The sequence below is a fragment of the Anabrus simplex genome, chromosome 6, assembly GCF_040414725.1.
Source record: "Anabrus simplex isolate iqAnaSimp1 chromosome 6, ASM4041472v1, whole genome shotgun sequence".
Lineage (NCBI taxonomy): Eukaryota > Metazoa > Arthropoda > Insecta > Orthoptera > Tettigoniidae > Anabrus > Anabrus simplex.
Window position 1 is genome coordinate 90,692,457 of NC_090270.1, and position 23,888 is coordinate 90,716,344.

General features: G+C 40.3%; 1 protein-coding gene across 1 annotated transcript in view; it reads left to right on the forward strand.

Moving 5' to 3' along the window:
* Window positions 1-23,888, forward strand: part of LOC136876122 ((E3-independent) E2 ubiquitin-conjugating enzyme UBE2O) — a 322,520-nt gene that overhangs the window by 55,159 nt on the left and 243,473 nt on the right. Inside the window, exons 3-4 of the mRNA XM_067149804.2 lie at window positions 2,385-2,543; window positions 15,970-16,244. Coding sequence (XP_067005905.2) covers window positions 2,385-2,543; window positions 15,970-16,244 — 434 coding nt within the window. The remainder of the gene's footprint in view (window positions 1-2,384; window positions 2,544-15,969; window positions 16,245-23,888) is intronic.

Here is a 23,888-nt window from a genome sequence, read left to right on the forward strand (position 1 = left end):
AAACAGAAGAATTGCCAGCATATATGACGACCATTGATGCTGCCAAACACAAAAGGCTTTTTCCCCTCGGATTAGCATGATGCAGATGAGGAACTATCTTAGAATATAAAGTTTATATTTATTTATTAAAGGATCACCTTACTGATAACAATCCCATCACATGGTGGAGAAATAACAGCACAGAATATCCAAGACTTCCTCTGATAGCAAAGACAATATTGCCTATTCCAGCCTCCAATGTGGCACTTGAAAGAAATTTGTTCTGCAACCTAATTAGTGACAAAGCAAATTTGCTTAACCCAGACAGAGTATATGTTATTCTCCCGAGTCATTCTGTACTAAAACCAACAAAATAACGGTAGATGTTTGACGATGTGAACAAAAGTTTGAGAAAGCCTCGCACACGGGCATTGTCAAGGAATTAATAACAATGATAAAAGCAATATATGATAAATGTTGCAGCTGTATGAAGATAACAGTGGGTAGAAGAGAATGGTTTAGGATTGACAGTGTGTTAATCAACAAAAAATCTCCATCTGATCCTGTTGCCAGCCAACCTCTTCACCTCCCTCCAGGTCTTGCCTTCTTCCATTGCCCCCACGTGTACAGATAAGCCTTTTCAAACCAAAGGTCATCATCTTTGGATCAGTCCAGTTTCTCATTGTTTATGTTTCTGTAATAAGGTAATTTAAGGTTGTGCAAGTTATTGGCCCACATCACCCGAGCTTGGTGGTGGGACTGCCACCTGTGCCTCCAAGCCTGCTGTTTTCTGTTGGGGTAGTCTCCCTTAGCCTTTGAAGATCCCTCTTCACCACAAGGCAGTGGTTTTCCTCTTTCTTTTACCCCAAGAGGAAGGGTTGCCTCCTCCGCCAACTTTGCTATACCAAAGGTCTCCATATCCGCCTCAGTTGCCATTAAGAACTTCACCAAAGCCCCGTTAGCCATTACTTTTCAGGGTTCCTGTAAGGCCTTCACAGCTACCGTAGCGGTCCTGGGGCACACAAGGTCCCCGCTGTACTTCACCCTTACAGACTATCCCCTACTTCGTACCGTTGCCCGTCCCCCACGACGTGGACGAGGGGTTGGACTTATGGGGGACATTTTAAGGAGGAGGTTTAAGATTTATTGTGAGAAAACCTATCAAGGAACTGCTAATGCTAAAACAACAGATGAAAATTAAATTATCTTCACTGTTAGCCTGCCTGGTGGCCATGATCGTTAAGGCGTAAAGTCTATATGGTCTGATAATGTGATTAGCCAGTTCAAGTCTCATTGGTCGAATACATTTTCACCATCTGAATGTAGGCTGGCAGGGTAGGAAAGGTGGTGGTATACCATTTCTGATCAGTAGATTGCGTGCCAAAATTGTGGATTCAATTCCAAACCTCTCTGCATTGTTCATGTGAAGTTAAGGGCATATGATGCTGTTCATGATGATTCATTTGATCACATGGGGACGTTAATTCTTGAGCAGACTACTTGGTGCTATTTAAACAGGAGTGGGTTATATGTTACCGGGTTTCACTCTCTCCCTTCCTGCGATCCGTCATTCATTTCATATCATTAACTCCTCTGATGATTTTGACGTCAGGAAGAGCATCTGGTTGTAAAAACTAGTAAAGATTCATCTCACTTAATACCCGACCCCGTAGAGAAACTGGGACAAGGTTTGGATACATCATCACTCTTGGCTTCTTTGCATTTTTCTGTATGATTCTACATTCTCTGTAGTGTGCCCTCTAGCTCAAATCCAAATTTCTTGCACTTTTCTCTACAGTCTTTTCTGCTTTCATCCTGTATCTTATCAAATGAGAGTCAAACTGACTTGTTACCTACTACTCATCTTTCTGCATTGGTTCAGAACCAGACCACAACTCAAGCAACAAGGATATGAACTAGTGCAACTGGCACTGGCTGGATACCCTTCTAACAATGGACATGTGCCACTCAGCAGACTGTTAAAGTGGTTGAAATTTAAACATTCATTTTTATTCCACTAATAAAAATCTTATTACTTCTTGTCACTTTGTAATTTTTGTCTTTTGCTGCCTCATAGACCAAAAACAGGCAGTTAATTTCAGTTTCATCCATTCTCTGTGCTTTTCTGCTGTCCCTCATTGTAATTCACCAACTTTGGCATCTCTTGCTGATTATTTGTGACAGTCCGAACTGCACCATGTTGGATCATTAACCTACCTTTTGCAAAGGGTCAGTGGAAGTTTTAACCTAGGAAATTACAGTTAAAGCATCCATTACTTGTATTGTTCTATTTGTGAATATGCTGCTTGCTTGTATCATAAGTTTTCATGTCTTTTCCTTAGCTTTAGTTTTTTTACTCTTGATATGTTTAAAAAAGTCACTTTAAGTTTCTCTTTTTCTTTCAGGAATTTGCCACTGATATTGCTGCATGTTTAGATTCGTGGGTTGGAGGAATCAAGACGGTTCACTCTAAACTTCAGATTAGATGTCCTGATGGTTCTCGGTGCATAATTAATGATATTGAAGCTTGTGGATTGGAGGACTTCAATGAGAAGAGAGATTGTGTATGTAGCATTTAGAAATGATGTGATCAAACCTTTAATGCACAACATGGGCCACAGAGGCCCGATGCCTTAAACCATCTTCATTATTTCTGTTATTTTTTCATGTGCATTTGTGGCTAGCTGATACACGCACATGCGCACGCCCCCCCCCCCCACACGCACGCGCGCACACACACACACACACACACCCACCCACCCACCCATGACATCGTGAACAGAAATTCTGTACCTTCATTTTTTTCACTCATTGCTGAAAAATAGTTAGGACTAACCCATTATTTGAGTTGTACATTGGAGGGTTATTATTGTAATGATAAATTTAATTACCATATTTCTCTGAATCTAAGATGACCCTAAAGCAAGACGACCCCCCACTTTTTCCTTCAAAAAATTAAGTCAGGCTTAAAAAGCGTTTTTTGAAATCATATGATTGCTTTTCTTGTACAGTACGCATTTTTAGATTACATATGTCTTCATGCCAATGCCCAACATTGGATTTAGTCATGCCATATATTGAAAAGCCTGTTGGAAATTTGCCAGCGATACCTCTTTCACGTGTGTCTATAATACGACGATGCACCAGGAAAATATTCTTGATGTATATAGAACTGTTACTTTTACTAAGCATCAGGTACAACCGGCTGCCCCTAGATGCACGTCTCACTTTCCAGCTTTGGCCGACTTCAGCGGCTAGCAGTGTATAAGATGTGGTCGTCGAAGGTCAAAAAGTTCATTGCGCTGTGGTATGGCCATTATGCCCTTACATTTTTCATACACATACCTGGCAATTTCATCTTAGACTTCTTTAAAGCATCCTAGTTGTGAGCCACTGAATGCATTTTTTGTACTGTACCAACATTTCTGAGCTATCTTTGTCTTCACACTAATGCAGTGTTTTCTTGCAGCTGCTCAATTATTCTCTATTTCCAAGTGTTTAATAACCATTAACTTAAAAATTTTCATCATAATATCGACGAGAACCTGTTGAATATTTGCTGGCAATACCTGTTCTATGTGTCTTTACAATATGACGATCCATCACGAAAATATTCCTGCTGTATACAAAACTGTTAATTTTACTAAGCGTCAGGTATTTTGCGGATTTAAGAAATATTTTTTTAGAGGCTTGTACAATGTCCTCTTTTCACTATTTCCCGAAAACCAGTGACGTTACACAGAGGCACTGTACAACTGGTTGTCGCATCTAGCGATGTCTAATAAAGATGCGGACGTTGATAGTCAACGAGTTTTGTGCATGCCTGGGGGTGAAGGGAAGCAGCGTGGTTACCGTGGTAGCTGCCAGTGGTGTTCATTACTGTTAGGTCGCAAATGCAAGACGACCCTTGAATTTTCACATGAAATTCTAAGAAAAAAACTTCGTCATGGATTTGGAGAAATATGGTCTGAGATTATATTTGCTAGCATTTTCGACACCATTTAGGCTGCCACTTTTAAGGTTGCATCATATCTACCAAATGGCAGAGAACCTGGAATTCTTATTATGTGACTTATGGCTTTTAATTAATTTTATTGTATAAAAACACAAGATGTGCACCACAGATCTTTACATGCTTGCTTTGTACGACATAGAGTGCAGCCTCTTCTTCTGCTTTTCAGAAATCCAGCTACCTCTGCCAGGTTTGAACCCACTATTGTGGGGTTTACAGACAGACACATTACCACTCATGTACTGTGTTAGCTTATTTGTTGAATTACATGAACTGAAATGTTGGAGCGAGTCTCGCAAATGATTCTATTGAAGCTAGGAATGATTTGGGCAAGAAAATGCTTATATTGTTTTTTTTCCCTAGTTAACTACTATATTATAAAAGGTATTACTTGGAAAAGTCCTCTGTGACAAGTCCTATTTTTTGCAGTTGAGATGTTTGGAGGTTGAAACCTTGTATGTCAAGTTACAAATTGATGAAAAATAGAACAGTATTATACTGCCCTCCAGTAACCAGATAGTAAACCATGTACCGTATAATCCCGAATACCACCCGCACTTTTTTCCCCAAAATATTCGTTCTAAATCTTGGGTGCGGGTCGTATTCAAGCCGTTGATTCTTGTAAATACTATGTTTACATGAAGTATTAAAATAGATTTGAATACGGATACCGTACTCAATATACCACATGTAAATGGGCATTCAGGTCTTATTGTGTTTTAGTTGCGTTCTGGAAAAGATCAATTTTTTTCTCAATACGGTTACAGTAGCACGTAAACGCGAAATGTAAGGTAATGAAATATGGTAAATAAAACAATATGGGTAAATATGCGGTAAATATGAAAGTCGCTGCAGCAGGTGCTCGATCGTCAATTGTTTCACAAGTGTTGCTAGCATGCTGGATGCATGAATAGCTGATCTTGCGGGATATTGTACTTTGCAAGAGTCGAGACTGTTGGTTACGGAAGTCTACCTTGCTCACATTCGAGTTCCGTATTCGTCCCGTGAAAGTGCTGTCTCGATAGTGATAGGTTCAAAACTGCGCCTGTGGTCATTTACTGTGCGTGAGAAACTTAAAGTTGTAAGCGAAGCTGAAATGTACGGAAATCATGCCGTTGGCGGAAAGTAAAATATTGATGAATCGAGTATTCATAATTGGCAGAAGGAAAAAAACTTCTTAAAAGTAATGGCGATCGCAAAGCGTTCCACGGGCGGAGTGCAGTGTTTCCGGAAATTGAAGAACGACCACAAATTTGTGAGAGAAAAATGTGAGTTAGGATATGGTATTTCTATTGAAGTGTGTCAATTGAAAGCACTAGAGATCTCAAAAGAACTCAAAACTCACGGTTTTACAGCAAGCTGCGGATGGATCCGAAACTTTTATCGGAGAAAGGGATTGTGCATTCAGAGACGTACGTCTGTTTCACAACATCTCCCTGCGGCGTATGAAGAAAAATTAATGGCCTTTCAGCGTCACATAATTTATTTGAGGAAGGAAAATTCTTATTTGCTGTCGCAAGTTGGGAATGCTGACCAGACACCTGTTTATTTTGAAATGCTGCTAGAAAGTACAGTGGATACGAAGGGTTCTAAAAGTGTAACCATCAGAACAGGTGGTAACGAAAAGCAATGATGCACGGTAATGCTGTGCGTATTAGCGGATGGAAGCAAACTCCTTCCATATGTGGTTCTGAAAAGGAAAACCCTTTTGAAAGGAAACTTGCCGTCAGGTGTTATTGTTAGAACACATGAGTCCGGCTGGATGGACAGTGCATTAGTTGAGGACTGGGTGAAGTGCAAAACATGCTTTTGTTGGATAGTTACCAAGGAGATACAACTGACGCCGTAAAAGATATGATGAGGAAAGGAAAAAACAATCTTGCGATAATTCCCGGAGGACTCCTATTCTACAGCCGTTGGATGTGTGCGTGAACCGGCCTTTCAAAACTGCAACAAAACAGTTTTACACCGAATGGAGATGTCTGATGGTGATCACGCGTTAACACCAGGATTCATCTTCAGAAGAAAAAAAAAGAAGCGAAAATATCTGGGACAAGTAAGAACGATAAGGAACAAATGGTGGCAGCGGAAAGCTCAGAAACTGCAAAGTATGTCTGATGCCCAAGACCTGCAAAATTTCTATCCAGGAATAAAACAGTTTTATGGCCCAACTCGCTCATCCTCTGGGTCACTGAAATCTGCTGATAATACTATCACTATTACTGACAGTGAGGAGAGTCCCTGTGGCTCGGGTTGCAGCGTGCCGGCCTCTCACCGCTGGGTTTCGTGTTTTAAATTGTGGTCACTCCACATGAGATTTGTGCTGGACAAAGTGGAGGCGGGACAGATTTTCCTCTGGGTACTCCGGTTTTCCATGTCATCTTTCATTCCAGCAACACACTCCAATATAATTTCATTTCATTTGTCAGTCATTTGTCATTGCCCCATAAGAATGCGACAGGCTTTGGCAGCCGGCACAATTCTTACGCTTGTCACTGGATGGGGCTTCATTCATTCCATCCCTGATCCGGTCGAATGACTGGAAACAGGCTGTGGATTTTTCATTACTAACAGAAGTCCGGAGGCAGTTCCAAAGAAAGATAAAGCCCTTGAGTACAATAAAAGGAAGCAATGGAGATGTGATAATAGAGCAGAACAAGATAGCTATAATATGGAAAGAATATGTAGAAGGCCTGTATGAAGGACAAATAGATTACGATGTAATAGGAAATGAAAGTGAGATAGAACAAGATGATCTGGGACCATGTATACTTAGAGAGGAATTTGATAAAGCTTTAAATGAGCTAAAACAAAGGAAAGCTCCTGGAGTAGACTTAATTCCAGGTGAAATACTACAAGTTCTAGGGGATAAGGCAAAATATTCCTTATATCAACTAGTAAATGATATTTATACTAGGGAAGAAATACTGGAAGATTTTGAGAAAACTGTGTTGATACCTATCCCAAAAACTAATCATGCAAAGAGATGTCAAGATTATAGAACGTTAAGCCTGTGGTAACACATACCTCCAAAATTATTACAAGAATTGTTAACATCACATGGAGAAAAGAATAGAAGAAAATCTCTCAGAAGATCAATTCGGGTTTAGAAGAAACAGAGGAACAAGAGAAGCAATTCTGAGCCTTAGAACAATTATTGAACAAACCCTAAGAATCAATAAGAACATCCTAATTGCTTTCGTTGATAATAGAGGAAGCGTTTGATAATGTTAATTGTAATATTATGTTTAAAATCCTTAGAAGTCTGAAAGAGGACTACAGAGATCGGAAAATCATCTATCAGCTGTACAAGAACTAGACAGCGCTTATAGGAAAGGAGCAAATCAACGCATAAAATACAAAAAGGAGTAAGGCAAGGATCTATTATTCAATGTGTATTTAGAAGAAGCAGTGAGAGAGTTTTCAGCCTCCTCCACCCATGGAATAAAAATAAATGGCCAACTATACCAAACAATACGTTTCGCGGATGATATTGCTCTCATAGCTGAAACTGAGAAAGAGATCAAGACCTCACTAAAGAAATTGAATGATCTAATACTAAGATGTAATATGAAGGTTAACAAAACAAAAACCAAGATAATGAAATGTACTCCGGATGGTAAACAGGATGTTAATGTTTGGTTGGAAGGAGAAAAATTCACTCAAGTAAATCGGTTCAGTTATTTGGGAAGCATCATTACATCTGATGGGAGGTGTGAAAAGGACGTCCGTTCTCGAATAGCCCAGGCTAAAGAAGCTTTCAATAAAAAAAAGAAGCCTGTTGACCTCCAAGGCAATATCCCTACCAGTAAGAAAGCATTTCATTAAGAGCTTCATTTGGAGCATTGCGACCTATGGCTCTGAAACCTGGACTCTATTAAAGCCTGATAAGAAAAGAATAAATGCATTTGAAATGTGGTGCTGGCGTCGAATGTTACGAATTCCCTGGACTCACAGGCTAACAAATGAAGTTCTCGAGAGCTGAAGAAACCATCAGTCTAGAGAAGATGATCGCGAAAAGAAGATGTAGTTGGATAGGTCATTTACTCCGGCATTCATCATGGTGCACTACACTGCTTGAAGGGAAACTGGAAGGAAAGACTAGAGGACGACGACCAAGAGCAGGGTTCCCAATGGCATTAAAGGGTGACGTCCATATCAACTAATCAAGCAGCTGGCTCAGGATAGAAAGTCGTTGGACGATGACAGTCATGCTACCCACCAACCATCAGGTTGAGGAGAATGAGAGAGATAACAGTCACGAAATTTTAGAGTGTTGGAAGGAACATATCTGCACTCTTCTGAATTGGAGTTCAAATGCTGATGAAGACTCTCATTGATGTACCTCTCCATCCCCAATAATCATTCCCCGCCAACATTCAAGGAATTGAGTGCCGCTCGTCAGCTGAAATCATGCAAGGCTCCTGGCCCAGACGTCATTCCTCTGGAATTGATTCAAAGTGGAGGCCAGTGGTGGCTCGTGGCTGTAAAGTATGGTGAAGAGCTGTTACCCGTTCGGTTTCGAGTGACATTTAGGAACTTCTTTCTTTCTTTCTTTCTTTCTTTCTTTCTTTCTTTCTTTCTTAATCTGCTTATCCTCCAGGGTTGGTTTTTCCCTAGGACTCGGCGATGGATTCCACCTCTACCGCCTCAAGGACAGTGTCCTGGAGCTTCAGACACTGGGTCGGGGGATAAAACTGGGGAGGATGACCAGTACCTCGCCCAGGTGGCCTCACCTGCTATGCTGAACAGGGGCCTTGGTGGGGGATGGGAAGATTGGAAGGGATAGACAAGGAAGAGGGAGGAGAAGTGTGAAACCACGGAAAACCACTTTCAGGAGAGGTGGGAATCGAGCCCACCTCTACTCAGTTGATCTCCCGACGCTGTGTGGACCCTGTTCCAGCTCTCGTACCACTTTTCAAATTTCGTGGCAGACCCGGGAATCGAACCCGGGCCTCCGGGGTGGCAGCTAATCACACTAACCACTACACCACAGAGGAGGATAAGATTTAGGAACTACGTGTTGTTTTTGGTTGTTTTGTACTCGTACCTCGTACCTGTGACTGGCGGAGAGTCCAGCACGTGACCATGATTTATTGAATTTAATGTTTCGTCATGACCACGAAAAGTTCTTGCTTACTTAAATAGAGCACTGTTTCAATTACAAACTGAAGGAAAAGCCTATTTAAATGTACATTTTCACTGAACTGTACAATTACAATATACAGTTTGGCATTTTCCTTCAGGACATCAGAGATCGTATTTTGGTTTGATTCCAATGTCTTGAAATCTAGCTGCCGTATTTTATGTTCTGCAGAGTCTGAGTTCTTATGTAAAGAACGTGTTATGTTCAAAAGGGCTGAAAATCCTTCTTTATTCCATACGTTATTTTTATTGATAAAAGGCAAGCAGGCCGAACAAAACAGCTTCTGTAGAGCTGGAGAGGAGCACAACCATAGAAATCCCTTAAACTACGATCGTTTGAAACTAAGATTGTAAGATTTACCGGAATGTTTCAGTTTTTTTGTAGCACAAATTTGCAGTGATTCAGTAGGACGATCAAAACGTAGAACTTCATACTGATATTCGTTTCTACAACGTGAAAATGGTGTTTCTAATGAAATACACACTGTCATAAACAGGATACATGTTTAAATAAAACAGCACAACACTACGAATGAACCACGATGCGTTAGTACTCGTACTTTACACAGGATGACGCAGCGAAGACAAAACATTCCGATCTTCCCGCAACTTCACTTGTACATTTCGCACTGAGTTGAGTACGCGGGTGACGTCACGGTTGTCATGGCAACCGCCAAGGCCAAGCGGCACTTGGGAGGTGAAGCCAGCTACTGAATCTCTCGTCTTCACTCAAGCTCACGCGCCGTACTGTGGGTGGCCAACAGCCGGCGCTTTCGTGAGTTTCCCTGGTTCTCATCAAGTAATGCAAACTCCTGGTGCTCCAAACGCCATACAAAAAACATTTTCTTTCCGTAAAACCAACAAATGTCATAAGAAAAGTAAATTTAAAAAAATCATTCTGGTAAAAATAAATGGTGAAGTGGCACTTCACCTACTTCACCTGAAAAGCCGCCCCTGGTGGAGGCCTACATCTAAAGACTAGACTTCTTACTCTTACCTCTTAACATATTATGAAACCTGTGAAGTGCATGATCATAGCGTTTATGGCAACTATTATGGTATATCACTGCTATCTGTAGCAGGTAAAATTCTTACTAGAACTGCAGATGATCTTACCTGAATTACAGTGCGGTTTTTTGAATCTCCCGAGGCATGACAGGTATGATCTTCTATGCAAGGCAAATCCAGAAAAAAAAATTCAGAGGAACAGACTCCTTTATACCTAGTGTTTGTGACCTTGAAAACGCTTTTGACTCATTACCAAGGCTAGCTATTTGGACAGTGCTAAAACACTTTGGTTGTCCTCAGCATTTTGTGGATCTAGTCAAAGCTCTTTATATCAACACATCTGGGCGAATCATTCGTCAAAATATTATCTCTGATCCATTTCCTTTCAGCCATGGATTGAAACAAGGATGTGTGCTTGCTAGCATGTAGAGTACCCATATTGTGGAAAAACAGGGAAAACAAGGAAAGCACATGGAAATAAAAATGCAAAAAATATCCAGGAAAAAACATAGCGAAATGATTCTCACATTAAAATTAAGTTTCGATCTAAGACTGCACCCGAACGGAATGATCGAACAAGACATATGTGGACACTATGCGAGTGAAACGCAGCGAGTAGTTGAGAGAAAAGTAGAGAGTGAGTGCTTGTGATAGTAAGGGAGAGTGATTAAAAAAAGATATACTTGTGCTAGCTGCTTGAAGTTGGCAGTACATGAGGTGTGCGATATATCTAGTATTGCATTAGTTTGAGTGTGGAATACCGTATTTCACGGCATAATCGTCGCCACCGCGTAATCGTCGCATCCTTTATTTTTAATACAAAAATCGGACTTTAAACCTTTAATTACATAATCGTCGCACGTCCAAATTTTGTTCACTAATCTGGTTAAAAGGTAAATGGAACTGCAACGTAAGTTGCACATGAATGCGCAATTTAAATACGTGTATGGTTTATGGGCAATTTGGCAATACAGTCACGTTTGAGACATGTTGCACAACGTATAAATAACTAATACCGGTATATGTACGACGCATGGCTTACCGGTAGACTATCGGCAGTTTGACAACGTGGTCGCGAGACAGTGTACTATTTATTCACCACCTACATATTATGAGTTCCCATTTGAAATACGTAAGGCTGTAAGTTGTCGCTTATCGGCAACGTCGCCAGGAAATACCGGCTAGGTAGGTTGAATGGACCTCGAACCAGCCCTCAGATACAGGTAAAATTCCCTGACCCAGCCGTGAATTGAACCCGATGCCTCCGTGTAAGAGGCAAGCACGCTACCCCTACACCATGCGGCCGGCTCCTGTGTTATTGCGCACGAAGTGAAATCCAAGACGATAACGCAGATTTCCACGGAATTATTCAGCCGAATTATTTACGATGTCTCAGTTGTCATCGCTAGACTCTTATCTTACTACTACGTCATAAGTGTCCGGGCATGGGATGAAAACTTTTATCCAAGCAATCAAGATAATTATTATCCAATGCTATTAAAGTTTTATTTTATAAACTCGTCAGTAATGTAATGTAAAATCATCAATAACTGGGAAGAAATATTAACCTAATTACCGTATGTTTAAAAGAAATTGAAAAAAATGAATGTTTGTTACTGACGTCTCAGAATACAGTCAACTACACAGTAGATCTACACCGCGCTAGCTAGAGCTCCAGTTTGCGAGCTTTGCGCAAGCGCAGTAGTGTGTCGCAACCAACGAGCTAAACTGATAAATTGTTGCATGCTTCCTTGCTGCCTAACAGTATTGGCTGCTCTGGAATGGACAGATCACAGATGCATTTATTTGTTTCAGATTTACGTGATTACTGTAGACATGTGTGAGTGAGAATTTAAGTTTTTAATTTGTGTTTTGGGTGTTTGCAGAAATAATTTGTTTTAATAGTGAACAATTACGGAAAGTCATTTATATCGCAAAACATTAACGTGTGAAGCATTTATAAGCGATCATGGGTAAATATAGAAACTATTCTGCGGGCTTCAAGCTAAGCATAATTGCCTTCGCTGAACAGCACGGGAACAGAGCTGCAGAAAGAAAATTTTCTGTGAGTGAAAAGTTGGTGCGTGACTGGCGGAAAGTAAAAAACAAGCTAAAAAGCACAAACCCTTCTAGACGCGCGTTTAGAGGTCCTAAAACAGGGAAGTTTCCTATAATTGACGAAGAAGTGTTTAGGTACGTCAGTGAAATACGTAACAATGGCTGCAGTGTATCATGAAATGTTACAAATTAAGGCACAGGAGGTAGCGCGCAAACACAACATACCGGTAACTCAGTTTAAGGCGACTCGTGGGTGGATTAAGGGGTTCATGCGACGACACAATCTGTCAGTGCGAAGGAGAACAACACTAAGCCAAAAGTTGCCTGCTGATTACACGGACAAGATTGTAAATTTTCACCGATTTGTCATACGTTTGCGCAAGGAAACTTCGTACTTGCTTTCTCAAATCGGTAATGCCGATCAGACTCCAATCTCTTTTGATATGCCTCGCAACAGCACTATTGTGCTAAAAGGATCACGGAGTGTATTAATGAAAACCAGCGGTAGTGAGAAGTTGCGATGCACGGCAATGCTAGCCATTACAGCTGACGGGAGAAAGTTGCCGCCTTACATCATTTTCAAGAGGAAAACGATGCCTAAGAATATTACAGTTTCCCCGTGGAATTCATGTACGAGTGCAACCAAAGGGTTGGATGGACGTAGAACTCATGCTGGACTGGGTTAAAACTGTGTGGAATAGAAGACCTGGTGCACTACTAAAACAACCAGCTCTGCTTGTTTTAGTTTCCGAGGTCACCTCGTGAACGAAGTGAAGCAAATTCTCACTACAAATAAGACACGACAGATAGTCATTCCTGGTGGCCTAACATCTGCTTTGCAGCCACTAGACGTATGTGTTAATAAACCCTTTAAAGACCACTTACGTCGATTTTACAACGAGTGGATGATGAGCGGCGATCAGCAATTGACGCCCGCCGGAAATATCAGGCGTCCACCCTTGGACTTGTTATGCTCGTGGGTGAAGAAGAGTTGGGATCTTATACCACCTGAACTAGTCTCCAAGAGCTTCAAAAGGACTGGGATTTCGAATGCACTAGACGGTTCCGAAGATGACGCAGTGTGGCAGGGAGACGAAGAATCTGATACTGGTATTAACAGAGGCGAGGACGGCGCATCAGATAGCGAAACCTGCGATAGCGACACCGAAGATTTGGAATAAATTGCGTACCGGTAAGTCCGCATTTCACAACAAAGTGATAATTTTTTGCAAGTGTAATATTTTAACTTTAATACTCAAATTAATGACAAATTAACTTAATACGTTCATTTTTATTTTCAGGTTGGAAAAACGTTCGCCGAATTGTTGCGAAAAATTATGAATTTTGTTTTAGACTATTTTAATTATTTTGATGTATAAACGCGAGTATTACGTGCATCTTAAATTTGTATCAAATACAATGTAGTTATAAATACTTTTTTGAGTAATACAAATACTGGTATTAAATATTCATCGTATAATGGTCGCACCCTACAATTTTTTCGAAAATTTTGGTATAAAAAGTGCGACGATTATGCCGTGAAATACGGTAGCTTACAGTTCACTGTTAATAACATAATTCCAGGTTTTTAATAGTAAATTTAAATGTTCACTGATGGTAACTTCCCCCCTATCAATTGTAATTACTTTGTTCTCATTAAACCAAAACTTAAATTATAATAATACACACGCCAAAAAAGTTTTGCACCGATGGAGTTCCGGGTTTCTATATTGCTGATGACCCCAGGGAATGTATGGCATGCAAATACACCCTTTATGTCAAGCATAACATAATTGATGTAAAAGAAAAAGCAACGACAGGCACAACGCAAATACTATTCTTCTGCAACGTGAATCTGCCTATCGAACATGGGAATCTGATTCTGCCTCTCAGTATGGTGTTACTCCACCTTGCGCAGTGAAGCATGATTGTCCACAAGGCTGTTGAGGCTGTCCTGGTCAATCCTATCCCACTTTTTGACAGCACCGCAGGCCAGTTCATCCAGTGGGCTTGTGGTTGCTCATATATTGGCATGACGAAAAGGCTTGTCAGCACCAGGGTGAAAGAGCACATCAGGTCGGTAAAGAATGTCACTCTTTTCATCCTCCACGGAGAATACCATACGCCAGTCTGCCATAAAAGAACATTTCTACAGTACAGACTATGAAATCCTCTTTGACCAGGAGAAGGTCATCGCACCTGTAAAAGACTTCTATGCTCGACTGGTAAGGGAAGCCATAGAGCTGTGCCCAAATAACATCAACAGGGAAGACGGCTTCAAGTTATCGAATACATGGAGACCTGTACTGCAGAAATAAATGCATAACACCACCATGGAACAGCAGGGCGTACTCACGAAACTGTCGACAGAGGGCGGTGAATCACAGCACAACGATCCGTGAATCCAGTTAGTGGTTAGGCCGAGGATAGTACGGTCATGACTACCACATTCCTTCGAATTTCATTGCTGAGTGTCGGAGGCAGAATTTAACATGCCCTGTTGCAGGCCAATGCAATTTGGCTGAAAGCTCGGCTTCATCAGATAAATATATATAGTGGCTTTAATCCAGTATTCATTTCTTTCTTTGTGACAATAACTCTTATTTTCGTATTGTTCTTTTTAAACCGCGCATTGTTTTAAAAGCTACCCATGTAATTTACATATATGTAGAAGTGCTAACTGTTATGGACTGCCCATAATTATTACAGATTTCGCCTCATTATTTGGGAGAAATTCTTGCAGAAAAGTGAAATGATCACAGAAAAGAATTTACGAAGAATTGAATGTGTCAGTTGTGCTTGTTGCGCGCACTACTTAACCAGCATATGTATTCGAGCACCACTACCATTTGTTAAAGAAACAGAGAACTTATTCTTGAGTTTCTGAATGATAACCCATACGTTTCTGTTATGAGTGTGTTTAGCAACCAGCATACTCAAGCATCACTCTTATGTACTATGTCCCAGTAAATGCAGGGAAAACGGAAATATCTCAGGGAAAATACTGGGAAAACAAACTCAGGTTACTAGTGGGTACCCTGCCATGAGATATTGAAGTAAAGGTGTGATAGTTTTCACTCTTGTCAGCACCTGCTTTCTTGGGAATAAGTGTAACAAAAATCTGTCCAAAATCAGATGGCACTTCTCCTGTATCATACATCGTGCACACTAAATGGAATAACATTTCCAAGCTAGTTTCTTGTAAGGCAGTCAGTAATTCTGAGTGAATGCCATAGATTCCAATATCAACCGTCTTTTATTAGTTAACGGTATGCGCCAAACTTAAGAAAAATGAAAACCACCTAATTTTGTCCAGTATTTCTATGGTATTTTTTATTTCTATTGTGTTACAGTTTTTACAGATATCAGGCAGAAAGTATGAACTCAAATGAAATGAAAAAAAAATACCTACGTTCAAAACTAGTATTTAATTTACATATTTGAAATTAGTGAAAAATGGCCAGTCCAGAGGATTAAAATATATGAAAGTGAGCAAGACCTCCATTTGTTAAATTTTTCATGAACTGTGTTGAATATTCATGGTTATCTTCAGTTTTATACTATTGTAATGACTATTTCAGTAGTTACTCATAAAAAGTTCCTCTTTTTGAAATCAACATTGTTTATGATGTTGAAAGTATGTTTGAAATTCTTCTGTGTTGTTAAATTATTGTATAGATTAGTGCCTTGATTATTTAACTTTAAATTGATTATATGACAGATGTACTTAGGTACCGTAAATCATCTGAGATTTTTCTTTCTTCCAGCAAGACTGTGAGTTTCCTGCACACAGAGAAGACTTCTACCCTGGCCAGATTCTTTGGGGTCCTTTGCATTGCCTTGAAGATGCTGAATGGTTACATTGCACGAAAGAACTGAAAGCCTTGCGTTCGAAACCCAACAAGACTGTTAAAGTCGTAGTAGAAGAAGTTAAGACTGAGAGTGTTGGTGTTCACTGGCAGTGTCGGGCATACTCAAAGGATGGTGCAGGCTCTGAAAAAGAACAACCTAAATTTTTGGTGCAGGGAGAAGACCTTCTTAGGTATGCATTTTACTCAATAAGTATTCTTTTAAATGTTGCATCATGTACATACACAGATACATACATAAAGATATACCGTATTTACTCGCATATTAGACCACTTTTTTCCCATTTTTACAGCCAAAAAAAGTAAAGCGGGGTCCAATATGCGATAACCTCAAATTTTAAGCTATGAACACATGACTTCTCGGCTATAAATTGCACATGTAAACATTCTACACTGTTCTTTAATAAACCTATGAATGTATTTGCGTTATGCTGGCTATTTTCGTTGGCAGTATTTCTAAATGTAAAAAGTCAATAAATGGTGAACACGACTTTTAGGCCTACATATAAAGTTAATGTAATCTGTTTTAGTTGTTCATATCACGTCATTCGCTTCATCTCATTAATTCCTCCGATGAGGTCGACGTCAGGAAGGGCATACGCTTGCAGAGGTGCCAACTATTATGGATTGTCCGTAATGATTATGGATTTCAATTAGCGATTACGGCATTACGGTCGAAGGGGAAATTATTACAGAAAAGCAACATTCTTACGAAAAAAAAAAGGAAAGAAGTAAAAAATGTTCAATCCCTTAGAGCATTACTGGTCAACCCTCCTCGTTTCAATGTTTGTAAGTTGGCAACTAAACGTGTTTGGCAGTTATTTGGTCGTCACTTTGTTTTGTGTCCCGCGAGCGTATTGAAATCACAGCGAGCTACATAGATATACGCTGCTCTCTTAGCTAGAATGACGTGGGAATGACTTATCAAGTCGGCCGTGAGGTAGGCTCTACTCCTTGCTCCGCTGTTCTCGATTCCACGGTTTGTTGTGTGCGTAGAACGAGTGGTATATTTAGTGCATTTCAGTTCTAATTATCCTAGACGTTGATTCGAAAAGTAGTGATGGGTTTTGTGAAATGAAGCGGAGCAATTGTCAAATTGCATCTTCTAAGAAGACAGCAGTGTTACAGAAATATCGAGACGGTCACACAAAGGAATGGCAGTGCTTACTTGCCTCACATGTTAGTGAAAACCACGTGTTCTGCAGTGTGTGTTCGTGTGATTTCTCTGTGGCTCACGGTGGACGAGATGATTGCAGAAGACACATAGAATCCAAGAAACATCACACATACGGTGAATCAAAATTACGAAACCAGTCTATGTCATCGTTCTTCGTAAAAAGTAATGAAACTGCGGTGACAAATGCTGAATTTTTGTTCACATCTTTTCTTTTGGAGCATAATATTCCGTTATCAGTTTCAGACCACGCTGGAAATTTGTTTAGATCAATGTTCCCCGACTCTAAGATATCTCAGAAATATGGTTGTGCAAGAACTAAAACCTCTGCTTTGGTTCAATACACGGCATCCGAGGCAAAAAAGGAAATGAGTGAACTTTTGCAAATAACGCCTTTTTCTTTGGCTACTGATGGTAGTACGGATTCAAATGCAGTTAAACTTTATCGTGTAGTTGTATCTTTCTTTAATGCTCAGAGAGGCCAAATACACTGACTGACAGACAGAGCAAATGCAACACCAAGAAGGAGTGGTTCGAAAGGGATGAAAGTTGGGGAAAAAACAGAGACGGCACGGACGAATAATTGATGTTTATTTCAAACCGATATGCAGGTTACACAATGCGCACGGCATCGACTCAGTAGGATGTAGGACCACCGCGAGCGGCGATGCACGCAGAAACACGTCGAGGTACAGAGTCAATAAGAGTGCGGATGGTGTCCTGAGGGATGGTTTTCCATTCTCTGTCAACCATTTGCCACAGTTGGTCGTCCGTACGAGGCTGGGGCAGAGTTTGCAAACGGCGTCCAATGAGATCCCACACGTGTTCGATTGGTGAGAGATCCGGAGAGTACGCTGGCCACGGAAGCATCTGTACACCTCGTAGAGCCTGTTGGGAGATGCGAGCAGTGTGTGGGCGGGCATTATCCTGCTGAAACAGAGCATTGGGCAGCCCCTGAAGGTACGGGAGTGCCACCGGCCGCAGCACATGCTGCACGTAGCGGTGGGCATTTAACGTGCCTTGAATACGCACTAGAGGTGACGTGGAATCATACGCAATAGCGCCCCAAACCATGATGCCGTGTTGTCTAGCGGTAGGGTGCTCCACAGTTACTGCCGGATTTGACCTTTCTCCACGCCGACGCCACACTCGTCTGCGGTGACTATCACTGACAGAACAGAAGCGTGACTCATCGGAGAACACGACGTTCCGCCATTCCCTCATCCAAGTCGCTCTAGCCCGGCACCATGCCAGGCGTGCACGTCTATGCTGTGGAGTCAAAGTTAGTCTTCTGAGCGGACGCCGGGAGTGCAGGCCTCCTTCAGCCAATCGACGGAAAATTGTTCTGGTCGATGTTGGAACAGCCAGGGTGTCTTGCACATGCTGAAGAATGGCGGTTGACGTGGCGTGCGGGGCTGCCACCGCTTGGCGGTGGATGCGCCGATCCTCGCGTGCTGACGTCACTCGGGCTGCGCCTGGACCCCTCGCATGTGCCACATGTCCCTGCGCCAACCATCTTCGCCACAGGCGCTGCACCGTGGACACATCCCTATGGGTATCGGCTGCGATTTGACGAAGCGACCAACCTGCCCTTCTCAGCCCGATCACCATACCCCTCGTAAAGTCGTCTGTCTGCTGGAAATGCCTCCGTTGACGGCGGCCTGGCATTCTTAGCTATACACGTGTCCTGTGGCACACGACAACACGTTCTACAATGACTGTCGGCTGAGAAATCACGGTACGAAGTGGGCCATTCGCCAACGCCGTGTCCCATTTATCGTTCGCTACGTGCGCAGCACAGCGGCACATTTCACATCATGAGCATACCTCAGTGACGTCAGTCTACCCTGCAATTGGCATAAAGTTCTGACCACTCCTTCTTGGTGTTGCATTTGCTCTGTCAGTCAGTGTATAAACTCTTCTATTGTCATTGTTAGAGAGTACCGACAATACAGGTGAGGGAATTTTCTCTGTTATTAATAGTGAATTGTCTTCTTTAGCCATTCCATGGGAAAATTGCATTTCTTTTTCATCTGACAACATACACAATGATAGGGGCAAATAAAGGCGTTGCCAAATTTGTGACGGACAGGCATTCTTCTGTTTATGTCCCGGGTTGTTCATGTCATCTCGTACACATCTGTGCACAAAAAGCAGCAGCCCAATTGCCAGTCTATGTAGAGAACCTTTTGGTTCAGTTATATTACTATCTTGATAAGAGTTCTAAAAGGCAAAACACGTTGAAAGTTTATCAGGCTGTTTGTGGCACAGAGGGTCACAAAATTTTGAAATATGTTAGTACCTCTTGGCTCTCGCTTCTTCAGTCTATTGATAAGAGTTCTTGAGCAGTGGGACGCTTTGGCACTCATGTTTTGTAGTGAGACCCACCATAAAAATGAGACCACCAAGCAGTTTGAAACTGTGAAATCTTTCATACAAGACCCACACACAAAATTGTTTTGCTACTTTCTTCATTGTTCACTTCCTGTTTTTAACTCTGTGAATATATTTCTGCAACAAGATGCTCCAGCCATACATCTCCTTAGGAGGAAACTTACTGGTCTTTTAACTGACCTGTTGTTCAGATTTGTTCAGCCATGTTCTCTTCAGTCAGAATCTACCTCCCTTTTGAGTGTTGAATTCAAGAGGAGGAAATACCAGAAAGCCAATCTGGACTTGGTAATTGGAGCAAATGCTAGGGCATACTTGAAAGATAATGACTGTGATGAAGAGATGTTTTATAATTCTGTCAGAAAGTTTTAATGGCAGCTTGGAGTTACATTACCCAGAAATTTCCCCTTAATGATGAATTTCTTCATCATGCCAAAGTTGTAGACATCTCACAATGAAGGTTTCCTATTCATCTCTTGAATATTTTGTTTGAAGATTCCCAACTTTGGTCAAGGAAAGTGAATATGACACACTTGAAGAGGAATTTGCAGTTTACCAGTGTGATACTTTCCCTGAATACATTGTACATGGACATAACATTGATGTGAATTGGGGCAACATTGCAAAGCTTAAAAATGAAAGTGGACAAATTAACTATAAAACCTTAAGTAATGTTGTATTTGCAGTACTAAGTGTACCTCATATTAACTCTCCCACAGAAAGAGTTTTCAGTGTTGTTAGGAAAATTCAGACAGAATTCAGGCCTACATTAAATACCTCTACACTGGAATCGCTTATGGTTCTGAAGACGAAAATGTCATCTCAGGGGGAAGTATGTTTCAAGAAAACCTACACCGAAAAGCAGCTGCTGGGTGCGAAACTAGCTACAAAGAATTTTTTATCGCAGAACTAACAGGTAATGAGCAAATTTTATTGTGTAATTTGATATACTTTAGAATGGATTGCTGTAGGAAAGGGCAAACGGGGTGCCTTGTATTTAACTTATAAACGTTTTGTCGGGGGGGTGCGCGAGTTAAAAATGGGATTACTGATAACCCACTTCAAAGGTTGGCACCTCTGTGCTTGTAAAAACTTGTTACGACTGCAATATTTATACAGAATAACTCGGTGACCAGTCATTTGTCTTTGTCAGTTGAGCGGTAGGCCTACCACTGCTGATCACTGCTTTCATTTTAATTTTCTTGCTCTTGTCTTCCTTGCTACCAGCGTGTTGTCATTCCAAGTGACGTCATCTTCACTGCCATCTCGTCAGCCATGCACTGCAATGGAGACCGAGAGCATTCAAGGCCCCATCTTTTTGAACCTTTTAAAAATAATTTTGTTCCCGACTATAGAGTCCAAACTGTGTGAAGCTATTCCCAAATGGTTTCTGGAGATGGTCTCTGATATTCCCAGCTGGTGTATGTGTAGCAGAAGCCACTTCTTCTGAATACAGCCGTATTGTTGAAAGCATGCCAAACCATCAGCTGATTACTAGCGTATGTTACGAGTTGTATTTCTGAATGTAATACATAGTGACTGGAAGCATTCTTTTGATAACTGCGGCTGTTGAAAACCAGACCTTTATTTTTAAATATATTTCATGCTTGTTCTCTATAAATTTATCACATCAGGATTTACCTAAACAGCTGTAAATGAGATAAGAGAGACCGCATTGTTTAGGTTAGGTATAGTATAGCCTGAATAGTGCTAAAAGTTCCATGACGGAAAGAATAAAAATAAATAACAGGAAAGTTTGCCACTTTTATAGATATCTACAGGTGTGACGGTAATACGTTTTATTATCATAATGTTCAGTTTCGTACGTTCGATCTCCCATTTCTTATTAAAGCATTCCCTAGTATGTTTTGTTTGGCATCTCCGAAAATCGTTGAAAGTAAGTGGGGACATAACATATCAATATCATTATTATTTGTTAAGTACGTTGGCAAGTAAAACAGTTGCGATTGGATTGTTTTCATTAAAAATGAAATAATTGAAGTTCAACCAATTCAATACATAAAAGAAAGAAATGTAGTAATTACATTCTTATTTAAATGGGACCGGTTTCGACCCTAGTCCAGGTCATCGTCAGCCGTAAAAACAAGTAGGCGAAATCACACAATGTTTATGAATATTGGAGAAATGGGTCAGTTTCACACTCTGTCAGGCACAAAGTCACAACACTATCAAATAATATATGAAGATTATAAATAAACTTGAAGTCGCAGACGAATAGATTTGTAGAAGCAAACCGCCAGTTCCCGGTGATCAGCGCGGCACATTCAAGGTCATGCGCTGCGGTCTCGAACGCCACAGTAGAGTGGAGAATGTCTTGAAGGTCCAATATTTGTCTCGGTTGCGGGAAGTTAAGTACGTATATAAAAAATATACAACGCAAATCAGTATAATTGAATGAGAACTTGTGCTCCTGCTAAGTTCTTGGAAAACAGTTGACTTGAAAAAACAATTGTAAAGAGAAAAAAATGTAGTAAAAAGCGCAATATCGGAAAACAAATGAAAACTTATATGCACAGTGCGCTATTTTTTAATTTTTTTTTTTTTAATAAATAGAGAAGGTAGAATAAATTAACAGAGGAGGAGTGATAGTGAAAAAAGAGAAAAAATAAAAGAGATTGAAGTTAGATGGTATTGAGTAAGGATAAGATAGGGAAAATGAAGGAGGGGTAGTTTAGGGTGGGTTAGGAGGGTGGATTATTGGAGGTAGAAAATGTGGGTGGGAACTTTGTAAGGCATGGAAAATAGAATTGGGGTTCTGGAATTTGGAATTTTTGAGAAGAAGAATTAGGAAGTCAAAAAGGATATTGGGTTTTTCAGAAATGTCGTTTAAATTGAAATTAGGGTTGAAGTACTGGTCAAGGTGGATAAAGCAATTTTCAGTAATGTTTAAGAGGGGGCCTTTGTTAATGATTTTAAGTATATTCATGTCATTGTTAATACTGGTGAAACTATGCTTGGAGTCTTGTATGTGCTGTCCTATGGCAGAGAATCTGTTGTATTTAATGGCGTTGACATGTTCAGAGTACCTGATATTGAAGTTGCGGCCAGTTTGTCCGACGTAGGAGGAATTGCAGTTGTTGCATTTGAATCTGTATACACCAGATTTAGAAAAAGCATTAGACTTATTTAGAGATTTAGAGTTGTGTAAGATATCAAGATTTCTATTGTTAGTTCTAAAAGAAATTTTCATGTTATGTTATTTAAAAATATTAGTTATTTTATAAGCATTCTGAGTGAAAGTGAAGGTGGAAAAAGCAGTTGGTTTTATTGTGTCTTTAGATAAAGTGGTTTTTGGACGGTGTTTGAATTTGTTGATGATGCGGTTAATGAAGGAGTTGTTAAAGCCATTAAATTTAGCAATGTTGCGGATGGTGTTTAATTCATTATTTAAATCTTTTTTGGACATAGGGGTGTTGAAGGCACGAAAAATTAAGCTGTTATAAGTAGCATGTTTATGAGCTTGGGGGTGCGAAGAATCTTGTCTTATTGTAGTTGCTGTTTGGGTTGGTTTTCTGAAAATTTTGTAAGATAAAGAGGAAGGATGTCTAGTAATAGTTAGGTCTAGAAAATTAAGAGTTTGGTTGTGTTCTGATTCGAGGGTGAATTTAATGTTCGAGTCTAAGTTGTTGAGATGAAGAAGTGTAGAGGCTGCGTTGGTTGATTCCTCATTTAATATTACTAATGTGTCGTCGACATATCTCGCCCAAAAGAGGATGTTGGAGAAATTATTATTATTATTATTATTATTAATTTTAGTGTTTTCTAAGAAGTCGAGGTAAATTTCAGCAAGAATGCCAGAAGGTGGTGAGCCCACAGCCAAGCCATCTTGTTGATAAATGGTGTTGTCAAAGGTAAAATAATTATTGTTGAGAACTAATTTTAAAATAGACATGAAGTCTTGAATTTCAAGTTTACTTAGGTTACTGAATTTGTTTAGGTTGTTGTTTATAATGGGGAATAATTTTGAAATTGGAATACTAGGGTACATGTTCACAATGTCAAAAGAATGGAGAGAAAAATTTGGTTGGATTTCAAAATTCTGTAATTTGTTGATTAGATCAGAAGTGTTTTTGATAGATTTGTTGGATAAAAATCGATAATTTTTTAGTAAAAATGTTTGGATAAATTTAGAAGTGTTGTATAGGGGACTGGGTCTGTAATTGATTATTGGACGGATGGGAATGTTAGTTTTGTGAATTTTAGGGAGTGCTTTGGTAGTGGGTAGTCCTGG